This window comes from Salmo salar, chromosome ssa17, assembly GCF_905237065.1.
Source record: "Salmo salar chromosome ssa17, Ssal_v3.1, whole genome shotgun sequence".
Classification (NCBI taxonomy): domain Eukaryota; kingdom Metazoa; phylum Chordata; class Actinopteri; order Salmoniformes; family Salmonidae; genus Salmo; species Salmo salar.
In genome coordinates, this window is record NC_059458.1 from 16,795,780 (window position 1) to 16,808,770 (window position 12,991).

The 12,991-nt window shown below is 42.6% G+C and overlaps 1 protein-coding gene across 2 annotated transcripts in view; it reads right to left on the reverse strand.

Annotated features, from left to right (window-relative positions):
* LOC106575281 (E3 ubiquitin-protein ligase Midline-1) overlaps positions 1–12,991 on the reverse strand; it is a 60,896-nt gene that overhangs the window by 18,467 nt on the left and 29,438 nt on the right. For both annotated transcript variants that reach the window (XM_014151709.2, XM_014151708.2), the window contains exon 2: positions 10,981–11,755. In XM_014151709.2, coding sequence (XP_014007184.1) covers positions 10,981–11,694 — 714 coding nt within the window. In that variant the 5' untranslated portion in view covers positions 11,695–11,755. The remainder of the gene's footprint in view (positions 1–10,980; positions 11,756–12,991) is intronic.

A 12,991-nucleotide genomic window follows, 5' to 3' on the forward strand; every position in this document is an offset into this window, starting at 1 on the left:
ATCCTAACCACCTACAACCACAAAATACATTGTGACATCTGGGAAAGTTAACCAGAGACTCTTATGAACTCTACAGGATGATAGACTGTTTTCAACAGAGAGACAACAACATTGCAATTTCTTTCAGAATGAGCGGCCGTTCATGTGCAAAGTATACTGCTCAAAAAAATAAAGGGAACACTTAAACAACACATCCTAGATCTGAATGACAGAAATAATCTTATTAAATACTTTTTTCTTTACATAGTTGAATGTGCTGACAACAAAATCACACAAAAATAATCAATGGAAATCCAATTTATCAACCCATGGAGGTCTGGATTTGGAGTCACACTCAAAATTAAAGTGGAAAACCACACTACAGGCTGATCCAACTTTGATGTAATGTCCTTAAAACAAGTCAGAATGAGGCTCAGTAGTGTGTGTGGCCTCCACGTGCCTGTATGACCTCCCTACAATGCCTGGGCATGCTCCTGATGAGGTGGCGGGTGGTCTCCTGGAGGGATCTCCTCCCAGACCTGGACTAAAGTATCCGCCAACTCCTGGACAGTCTGTGGTGCAACGTGGCGTTGGTGGATGGAGCGAGACATGATGTCCCAGATGTGCTCAATTGGATTCAGGTCTGGGGAATGGACGGGCCAGTCCATAGCATCAATGCCTTCCTCTTGCAGGAACTGCTGACACACTCCAGCCACATGAGGTCTAGCATTGTCTTGCATTAGGAGGAACCCAGGGCCAACTGCACCAGCATATGGTCTCACAAGGGGTCTGAGGATCTCATCTCGCTACCTAATGGCAGTCAGGCTACCTCTGGCGAGCACATGGAGGGCTGTGCGGCCCCCCAAAGAAATGCCACCCCACACCATGACTGACCCACCGCCAAACCGGTCATGCTGGAGGATGTTGCAGGCAGCAGAACGTTCTCCACGGCATCTCCAGACTCTGTCACGTCTGTCACGTGCTCAGTGTGAACCTGCTTTCATCTGTGAAGAGCACAGGGCGCCAGTGGCGAATTTGCCAATCTTGGTGTTCTCTGGCAAATGCCAAACGCCCTGCACGGTGTTGGGCTGTAAGCACAACCCCCACATGTGGACGTCGGGCCCTCATACCACCCTCATGGAGTCTGTTTCTGACCGTTTGAGCAGACACATGCACATTTGTGGCCTGCTGGAGGTCATTTTGCAGGGCTCTGGCAGTGCTTCTCCTGCTCCTCCTTGCACAAAGGCGGAGGTAGCGGTCCTGCTGCTGGGTTGTTGCCCTCCTACGACCTCCTCCACGTCTCCTGATGTACTGGCCTGTCTCCTGGTAGCGCCTCCATGCTCTGGACACTACGCTGACAGACACAGCAAACCTTCTTGCCACAGCTCGCATTGATGTGCTATCCTGGATGAGCTGCACTGCCTGAGCCACTTGTGTGGGTTGTAGACTCCGTCTCATGCTACCACTAGAGTGAAAGCACCGCCAGCATTCAAAAGTGACCAAAACATCAGCCAGGAAGCATAGGAACTGAGAAGTGGTCTGTGGTCCCCACCTGCAGAACCACTCCTTTATTGGGGGTGTCTTGCTAATTGCCTATAATTTCCACCTACTGTCTATTCCATTTGCACAACAGCATGTGACATTTATTGTCAATCAGTGTTGCTTCCTAAGTGGACAGTTTGATTTCACAGAAGTGTGATTGACTTGGAGTTATATTGTGTTGTTTAAGTGTTCCCTTTATTTTTTTGAGCAGTGTATTAGCAATTATCCACTGTGTGTATTGAATCCATTTTGTCTTTCCAGCTCTTTCTCAGTCCCCACCCCTTTCCTTTGTCTACCACGCCATCATATCGGCTTAGCCCACTAGGGACTTTTCTATCATTGTTAGTAACCAATATCTACTGTATGTTTATTATGTCATTCTGTGTGATAATTTAGTTAGAAAGTAAATAAATAATTAAGCCAATTTGTATATTTCTAATTCATTATGGAAAATAGGGTTCGTGCAGATAACCAAGAATTTTACAATGTTTGGAATGAGAACTGATAATAATAATAAATCATTAATAGAAGACCAATGGATCAGATATTAAAATATCTGAAGAGTTAAATTCGGGAAATTATAACTCTAACTCTTACATTTTCCCCTGGTGCCCTGACTTCCTAGTTAATTAATGTTTACATGATTAGTTTAATCACGTAATAATTAAACCTAGAGAATTGATTTGATTATATACAGTCTTCACATTTAATGATAGTCCAGACACGACAAAATAAACAAAAACACTTGAATGAGTAGGTGTGTCCAAACTTTTGACTGGTAATGTATATAATAATTTTGAACCAGACCTCGAAGTAGTTTTGTAATTGTTGTAAAAATTATTGGGGTTAAAAGGTTGCAAAACTGAGACAAAGGGCCACATTCACATGAAGAGTTTCGTTCCAAAACGCTATATCCACATATTTCTTGCATTTGTGTTTTATCAGTATAAGTGATTACTTAATTATGGGACACTTCATGTGTCTGCAACATTTTGCTGTTCTCAGATGTTTAATTCATAGATTTTAGATGTCTAAAAGCTACAGTTGAAGTCGTAATTTTACATACACTTAGGTTGGAGACATTAAAACTCGTTTTTCAACCACTCCACAAATTTCTTATTAACAAACTATAGCTTTGGCAAGTCAGTTAGGACATCTACTTTGTGCATGACACAAGTAATTTTTTCAAAAATTGGTTAGAGACAGATTATTTCACTTATAATTCACTGTATCACAATTCCAGTGGGTCAGAAGTTTACATACACTAAGTTGACTGTGACTTTAAACAGCTTGGAAAATTCCAGAAAATTATGTCATGGCTTTAGAAGCTTCTGATAAGCTAATTGACATCATTTGAATCAATTGGATGTATTTCAAGGCCTACCTTCAAACTCAGTGCCTCTTTGCTTGACATCAATTGGGTTGACATTCAATTGGAGGCAGCTGTTCCTCGTTGCCTCTAATTGAAGGTCCTTTTTAGTAGGGGTGTTTTTTCCTGTGTTTTGTGGGTGGTTGTTTCCTGTTTTGTGTATGTTGCACCTGACGGGACTGTTTACGGTCGTTTTGTTGTTTGTTTGATTTTGAGTTAAATAAAAGTAAATATGAGCACATCACACGCCGCGTCTTGGTCCCCATTAGACGACCCTCGTTACAGAATGTACCACGTTCATCTGTACAAACAATAGTATGCAGGTATAAACACCATGGGACCACGCAGCCGTCATACCGCTCAGGAAGGAGACGCGTTCTGTCTCCTAGAGATGAACGTAATTTGATGCGAAAAGTGCAAATCAATCCCAGAACAACAGCAAAGGTCCTTGTGAAGATTCTGAAGGAAACAGGTACAAAAGTATCTATATCCACAGTAAAACGAGTCCTACATCGTCAAAACCTGAAAGGCCGCTCAGCAAGGAAGAAGACACTGCTCCAAAACTGGCATAAAAACGGCAGACTACGGTTTGCAACTGCACATGGTGACAAAGATCATACCTTTTGGAGAAATGTCCTCTGGTCTGATGAAACAAAAATAGAACTGTTTGTCCTTAATGACCATCATTATGTTTGGAGGAAAAAGGGGGAGGCTTGCAAACCGAAGAACACCATCCCAACCGTGAAGCACGGGGTGGCAGCATCATGTTGTGGGGGTGCTTTGCTGCAGGAGGGACTGGTGCACTTCACAAAATAGATGGCATCATGAGGGAGGAAAATTATGTGGATCTATTGAAGCAACACCTCAAGACATCAGTCAGGAAGTTATGGGTCTTCCAAATGGACAATGACCCCAAGCATACTTACAAAGTTGTGGCAAAATGGCTTAAGGACAACAAAGTCAAGGTATTGGAGTGGCCATCACAAAGCCCTGACCTCAATCCTATAGACAATTTGTGGGTAGAACTGAAAAAGCGTGTGCGAGCATGGAGGCCTACAAACCTGACTCAGTTACACCAGCTCTGTCAAGAGGAATGGGTCAAAATTCACCCAACTTATTGTGGGGAGCTTGTGGAAGAATACCTGAAATGTTTGACCCAAGTTAAACAATTTAAAGGCAATGCTACCAAATACTAATTGTGTGTATGTAAACTTCTGACCCACTGGGAATGTGATGAAGAAATAAAAGCTGAAATAAATCATTCTCTCTACTATTATTCTGACATTTCACATTCTTAAAATAAAGTGGTGATCCTAACTGACCTAAAACAGGGATTAAATGTCAGGAATTGTGAAAAACGGAGTTTACATGTATTTGGCTAAGGTGTATGTAAACTTCCGACTTCAACTGTATATATCCATTGTTAAGCTGGAATGGAATGTTCATATCGTGTGTATTTGACTGTCGTGTATGGTTGTCTCACCAAGGTATCTCAACATGAATGCACTAACTGTAAGTTGCTCTGGATAATAAATATTGATGTCACAAATGTATATTTCGGACAGTTCTTTATAAAAACAATATGTTACAGAATTTCCCTGCCGAGGGCACTGTGGGACTAACTTCCAGCATGTGTGCCACATGTGACAGTGCAAAGCCTAGCAGTATTACTTTTTTATCTGAGAATGAGATGGATATATAGTGTTTTGGAATGAAACTCTTCATACGTTGATAGACAAGTAAAAGATAGACAACCAAATAAGAGTAACTTCGATGTTGCCTTTACATATCAAAATAATAAAAATGTATATCTTTAAAAAAATACATTTGTAAGGTCAGAACTGCCATTGATGATCCTTTATTTTAAGGTAAAGAGGTAAGACAGGAGGTTAACTCTTCAAGTTAAAGCAGAAAGGACAACCAAATATTATTTAAAATAAGTTAGATGTTCTTCATACATAGAAAATCCACAAAATAGTCGATCCTTTCAAAAATAAATGTTTTGATAGCAAACTACAGTTTTGTAGATTGATCAAGTGTCATGACTTCCGCCGAAGTCAGTCCATCTCCTTGTTTGGGCGGCGTTCGGCGGTCGACGTCACAGGCTTTCTAGCCACCGCCGATCCACTTTTCATTTTCCATTATTTCTGTCTTTGTCTTATCACACCTGGCTTCACTTAACCAATTACTTGTTTATTATTTAACCCTCTGTTCCCCATGTTGTATTTGTGAGTGTGTCACGATTACCAGGATCAGTAGAGAGGCAGAGTCAGGTGCAGGAGACAGAGGTCCGGAGTAATAGTGGGTTTTAATAGAAAATCCGGGAAAAACACAAGAAGCCGAAAGGCACAGGGCGCACATAAATTAAACTCGGGAAAACACGTTCCCAAAACAAAAGACGCACGGGGCGCAGCCCGGTAAATATAATTAGCAACGAGCGCAGCACTCACTCACAACTGTCCAGAGTTGACATAAAACAATCCCGCACGAGAACCCAAACTGAAAATACACACTAAATAACCCCCCACTAATGACAGACACGAAACAGGTGCGGGATAGACAGACAAAACCAAAAGACACAGAAACATAGATCGGTGGCAGCTAATAGGCCGGCGACGACGACCGCCGAGCACCGCCCGACCGAGGAGGGGCGCCACCTTCGTTGGATACTGTGACAGAGTGATTGTTTATTGTTACATGGATATTTGTCAGGCGCTTCACTTTTGTTTTAGACCGTGTTTTTGGCACTAGTATGTGTTAGTTGCTGTCATATGTTAACCGGTATTAAAGTGCACCTGTTTATTATACTCCGCTCTCCTGCACTTGACTTCGCCTCCCATATACACGCCTTACATCAAGTTGATGCATTTTTCTATTTCAGACAATATAACTTCATTTTAGATGTACTGTGCCCGAAATTATTAACATCCTTGATAAAGATGAGCAATAATGACTGTATGAAATAAATAATAGAAATACTGAGCTAAACTGTATGCAAAAAAAAGGGAAATTATATTATTTTATACTAAACCAATTGCTCAGAGAAAGAGATTTCGTTTAACAAGTCGTATTTTTTTTACTCAAAAAGGTAGGTGTCAAAATGATTGACTCCCCTAAAGATTCTTATTAAGAAAGTAATCAAAAGTTTAGTATTTGCTCCCATATTCCTAGCACGCAATGACTACATCAAGCGTGTGACTCTACAAACGTATCGGATGCATTTGCAGTCCGTTTTGGTTGAGTTTCTGATTATTTTATGCCAATAGAATTATATGGTCATTAATGTTTTGTGTCATTTTGGAGTCACTTATATTGTAAATGAGAATAGAACATGTTTCTAAACAATTCTACATAAATGTGGATGCTAACATGATTACGGATCATCCTGAATGAATCATTAGTAATGATGAGTGAGAAAGTTACAGAGGGTCAAAGATCATACCCCCAGGACCCCCAGGTTTTCTTCACACAAATTCTTCCTACCATTGATGTCCAATGGTGAATTTTTGCAACTTTTCCATTAAAAAAAACAACCCTAAACCATAATCAGGTTTAGGCCAATGCTATGTTTCGGTAAGGTTCAGGCCTATGCTTGGGTCTCACAGGGTTTAACCCTATCCCAAACCTTAACCCTTACCTTAACCAGTCGGAATTAATGTCTAAACGCAGCTGTTGAGTTTTGACGTTTGTCCCCCCTGTGCAAACGTTGAATACTGAAGTGAGACCATAAGATCTTGTTGGTTGTTGAGCAGAGGATACATAATGTTGTAACAGCCATAGACTGTATATCAACTTCTCTGATGTACTGTACGTCAACTTCTCACATCTTGCTTTATTCTTAATGTGTTTGTATTGCTTGTGTATCTTGTCTCAGTGTTAGTTTGTTTGTTTGTGTGCCATTACGTTCTCCACACTTTATCTGCGTCAACTTTCTCTTCATCTCCATCAGTTCTCCATTTCTCCTGTTTCATTTTCCCAAGCTGTTTCCGTCTGATATAAACTCAGTGATTTTGTTTACGAAGAAAGGCAAGCAGCTTTCAGCTATTTACTGTCCCTTAATGGACTCCTTCATGTGCACACCATGTGGGAAAGTTGCAGGATCCATCCATGAAGTACATCTGCATTAATTCCATGTGATTTTGTGCCATTCGTTTTGTTGACATCAAATGTATACAAAATCATTTATATCACTATTTACCATCTATTTGCAGTGTTCATGATAAACGTAACGTTTCTCCTGACACTACTCTGCCAGTTGTGCAAAATGCAAGCCATAATGCTGCATAACGTACTGTACATGATAACACTTCCGAAACAGTCAATGCTTGTGTTGTCTGTGGTCCGTCCCTTGGCCTAGACCCTTGAGACACAAAGTCATCTGCATGGCCGGTCATAGATCAGAGGCAAGGCTGCAGGCAAAGAAAGGGTCATGACCATGTAACAGTATGACTCGATTACTCCAGGGCATGGGGGGAAGAAGTTGTAGTGGGGCTGAGTAAAGTGAAGAGTTATGGCCAAGCCAGGAGCTGTGCCATTGGGGAGGGGAGGAAGACAGAGGACAGTCAAAGGTCTTTGCTTAGCTACTACAAGTTTATCATGATTCTGCATTGTTAGATCAGAGCTTCCTCTATGACCCAGATCCATGGACCTCTGATGCTATTTTGAACCATTTCCTCTCTCTGTACGTTTCCGTGAAATGGTAATTTTATCTCCCAAAAGGAAAGGGTGTAGGCACAATGACCTAGCCCCTTCACAGAGGCCCACTGCCACCACTGAAAATACTGCAATCATAGGACAGTAATTTCCCTTCAATCGTTCGGTAGCTCAGCGTAATATGAGTACACGTTTAATGATCCTTAATGTTTTCTTTCAAGAGTAATTAAAAGTCAAATCAATACTGCATGAATTTTACATGGTGTGGTGCAAAGGGTTCTGGTAGTAGTGACCTACATTCGAGCTTCGCCTACCCTTACAGGAGTGTTTTCATGACACTACACATCTTTAAATCCTTCAAAAGGTGAAGTGAGAGAGATTAGACGACAGCACGAGGCCTTTTGATGCAGGTCTGTCGCAGAGTGAGAGTATTAACCAATCGTAAGCCAATCCTGGGTTGTGTTCATTCGGCTCCAAATGGAAGCAAATGTTTGTATTCTGTTGCTTAATTGTTACTGTTGTCAAATAGGAAAATGTCAAGGATTCTCAACACTGAGAATATTACCCCCCAAAAAGATCCACTTCACTGGACATACATCAGCATGTTCTTCCTCTACAGTAGGTAGAAATGTGTTTATTTTGCAATTGCAGTGCACACGTGGTATTGCGTTGTCACTGCATCAGGAATTATCTCCATTTTATAACCAAGAACCCCAAAGCCCCAGAGCAAGTCTGTAGTCATGCACCTAGGTACCCATTCTAGTTTTGAGGGGGGCAGCATTTTTTAGACTCACCTAGGGGCAGCAGAAGATCCATGAGAAATGCATGTATACCACTATGAAATTATTCAGTGTACTAATTGGGAGATCCACTGACCTTAATCTGAATGCATCTGTCTGTAATAACGCATACATAATATGGAAGTGAGGCAGAAAGACACTGTAGTGTAGAATAAAAAACGCTCCATCAATGGTTCATCTCTCTGAAAAACAAAAATAGCCAGTGCTTCATTTGAGCTGGACCTTTCCGGAATAGGATCCAACACCTCTCAGTTTTGCAAGGATCCGGTAGCCTACCTCTCATGGCATGACATTTTTTTTTCACTGTTTGCAATACACACTGAACATAATAGTCAGTGGTTAGTTTGGCCCAGATCCTGCCGGAATAGGATCCGGCACCTTTAAGTTTTGCCAGGATCCGGTAGCCTACCGCTCCTGGCATGAAGCATTATTTACACTGTTTACGATGTAAAAATTCAAATCAAAGAGATCTGCCCCCTAAAAAAGGTCATGTGAAAAGGTTAACCCGGCCCGGGTTTATGGTTCGCGCAACATTGTAGTCTGGTGGCCATTGAATCACTCACAGAACTAGAATGATATTCATTTTCTATATCTATATCTATATCTCCCCGTCTCTCTTGCTCTGATAGACGCGAGCCTGCAACTATCACCTCTCCAGTGTTGCACTAAATTATAGAATTGCTGCTGTCTGTTCTGAAATAAATGAAATGATTCAGAATTCTACACCAGGAATATGTCTATAATTTAGCCACAGAGGATCAATAGCTTAATGAAAATAACACAAGGATTGGCCTCGGGAACGCGCGGCAAATCTGCCAGTGAATATCATGCGGCCAAAACAGACCTTTCGCAATATTTCAAATACAATCGCAGGAAAACATAGGTTGGAAAGCAAATAGCTACTGCTAAAAAGAGAAGACTCTAATATGTCTGTAGGATGCCAAAATATTTGATCAACTTCCAAATAGGCCTGTTCAGTGAACAGCATTGTTTTACAAAGTAAAACAATAGAGAGAGAGGCTGTTGACACCAGCGCATTGTCCATGACTGGTGAGTGAGCTGTGGATCATTGGGTGAGTCAGTGAAACTGGAAAGCTTTTCTAGGATTTTAATTTCTACCTCAGACTGTACAAAATGGCAGTGTTAGACAGGCAGCCCAATTCTGATATTCTTTCAACTAATTGGTCTTTTGACCAATCACATCAGATCGTTTCCAGAGCTGATCTAAGACCAATTAGCGAAGAAGAAAAAAAATATCAGAATTGTGCTGCCTGTATAAATGCAGCCTTTGTGTGTCTCCACACATCTATGCCTAGGCTATTGATGGATTCAAAACAAGGTCGTTTTTATTGATCTCAGATTATCAGTTTGTCAGTGTCAAAGTAGCCTGTAATTTCTATAATTTGTGCTGTATTAAAAAAAGATTCTGCTAAAGTCACCAGTCACTTAAAATGAAGTAGAATTGTATGAAATGCTTTTATAAAAGGACACATTCTTCCCAGACCATAGGCAACAAATGATGTCGCCATTTGTGCAACTTCTGCAAGTGCCTCTACTCTACTGCTCTATGCCACTAGGCAAATACGATGATATGTTTGCAATGCTTTATTATAAAGCAGTTTTTTTATCATGCATTCCGGTACCTCAGATCCTCACAGGTCACCCCCCTCTCGTGCTCACTTTTTGTTTGAGAACCTCCCGATTTACAAATTAAGCATTGATAATAGTTACATTTGGACTTCATGTGTTACTTCTGTAATCAGAACACTTTTCTAGACCACTTAACATAGACAGGAGAGATGGAGCAGATTGCAAAAGATGCCACTGAAAATCAGTGATCACACATGGCCTTCTCACAAATCAAACTCTGGTCTTAATTTGTTCTGCAGAATCCATATAGGACACATCCATCAAACACCACACTTCTGGGGACCACCATGCCCTAACAGACACCCTTCTTCACATGGCAGCAGGCCCCCATCCGACAGCCCCCCTGAGTGTGCTTCAGCTCCCCCCTGAGAGAGGGGGTAATAACAGGCCATCTCCCAGTGGGCCCTCCCTAACAGCCTCTAACACAACCTACCAGTCACACTCAATTAAACCAACCCTCACCAAATGGAGCGATTACCACTGTTTAACCTCAACCTTCTGAATGCAGCCATCTTCCTCATCACTTATAAGCCCCTATTTTCACACTGCCTGCACAGGAGAAATGCAGAGAGACCATCTTGGCATTTTGGGGCGGTGCAGTACTTGTACTAATTGTATGATTAGGACGCTCCGCTAATGATGAAACAAAATATGATAACATAATTTTTTGTTGGAAATCTAGGCTACATAGTTAGTGAGGATTATAGTGCACTCAAAACAAAATATAGTAGCTGTATTTCTTCACCACAACATTACACTTACAAAGTCACACCTACGATGGTGAATGCACAATCGGGCATCTCACTTTCTCACTCTTTTCACTTCACACACAGCTTTCCACAGCTCCTCACTTCTCGCTTTTAATTCTTTACCCCGTCACACACATTATCCACGGCCGTTCTGATGCCGCCCCTCCTCAAAACAACATGTCCACCAGCAGAGCATAGCAACCAGGTTCATGCATACATTCAAAAAGTCATCCCTTACCTTGAGTTTCTCGAAGCGGTCGCTCAAGGCCGCCACCTGGTGGTCTCGGTGTCTACCCACAAGTTTGCACAGCGAGCAGATGAGCTGTTCGTCGGTGACGCAATACATGTTCACTTTTTCCTCCTCGTGCTCCAGGCACTGCAGCCCCCGCAGGTGGCAGTCTGGCATGGGCTCAATCAGACGGTGGCCTGTGAAGGGCTTCTTGTTGGGGTGCGTGGCGCGCAGGCACTCGTCACAGTATGACACCTCGCACGTCACGCACGTCTTGACAGCATTCTGCGGCGGGTCCTGCTCGCAGAACTGGCACTGTACGTGGCTGGGCGGCGTCCCAGGGCTGGTCATGGCGGTGGAGGCGGGGACCAGGGCCAGGGCGAATCGCCCGGCGTCCTCGCTAGGGGAGTTGGGCCCGCTCTGGGGCAGCAGGGCCAGGGGGCCGGAGGAGGTGGCCCTCTGGACGCGGGCGATGATGTTCTGGAGGGTGACGTTGCGTTTCAGTCCTTCTAGGCCACGCTGCGGACTGAGAGAGATGACATAGCGGCAGGTGGGGCACTGGAAGGCTCCGATGGACTGGACGGGCTCGTTGGAGGCGCAGTGGGATACCAGGATGCGATGGGCGCAGCCGAAGCACAGGCTGTGGGCACAGGGCAGGAGCAGTGGGTCCTCAAAGAGCTCTAGGCAGATTGGGCAAGTCAGCTCTGACTCCAGCGCGTCCATCCTCTCAGGTGGAACTCAGGCGCGGGCGTGTCAGCGAAATCCAGGTTAACTGCTCAGCTATCTGGAGAGGTGGACAGAAAGACTTAACCGTTCAGATAAATACACGTGAATGGTTATCTAAAGTTAGCTGATCATTTCCATTGTCATCAGATGTAGTACTTCAATGGAAATAAAGCGATAAATGAATTCAACCAAAACGTGGAGTGTTGAGCTATCAGAGCTTGTATTGTTTAAAATGTCCACAATATATGGGTGGATGCTATGCTAAATAAAATGTTGAGGTCATAGAAATAACAAAGCAAAAGTCTCTTCTGTTACTTTATGTTTCCTTTATTTATTTGTCTTAATTGTCTAATGTTAATAAACAGAGGACAGGAGTACAATTTATGTTAAAACATCTGTCTCAGTAATGGCAAGTTGTAAAACACTGACTGATGGTGACTCAGAGCCCTTGTCAAAACCAATAAGGAGGGATGTTTTTTTACTTCTATCGAAACCTGGTTACACAACTCAATACATTACACAATACATTTGGCAATATACATTTGTATATCATTTTTGTAGGCTTCCAGGTGGGTTATCTAATCCACAATTGATGCTGAATGCAGATAATCACTCATCAGAACAGAGAACTGAAACCCATAACGCTGTCTAGATAGGTCAGCTAAACACTCATGCCATTGTCTGAGGTGGCGTGTGCCAATACTCTCCCGACGCCATGCCATTCTCTCAATCCTGCGGCAGTGAAAATGTACCCTCAGACTTCCGGTTGGCCGAGTACAGCAAGGGGCAAATGATTTTCAATAAACTGATGCTGAGCAGAGCACAGGAAACAGGACCTGTCTACCTGGAAATATCATGATTTTACAGCTACCCAGAACCATTACGTGATTTTACGTGACCGTGGTAATGCTGACCTGATTTAATCGAACGGTTCAATTTGAACCCTTCTTCAAAGTCTTATGTCAATAAGTGAATAATCCTTCAAAGTCAAAGAATAATCCTTCCTCTAATAAAGCAGTTTTTCCAGGGATGTCCCCGAGTGTAGTATTTTCAACAGATGTCACTGTTTTCTGTACTCGTGTGTCCAGCATGTACAGTACTATACATCTCTCTGACCTAGTTCCAAGTGGGAATAGACTGCTAAGCAACGCCACTCCCCTACCCCCTGGAACTGTGACAGACACAACACGTCTTATATAGCATTGAATGGTCTCTGAATTCCTCTGATCTGGGAAATTGAGTCCACTGAATGTCAACTGCAGAATGCTTAAACCGTCGGTCATCGGACAGACGC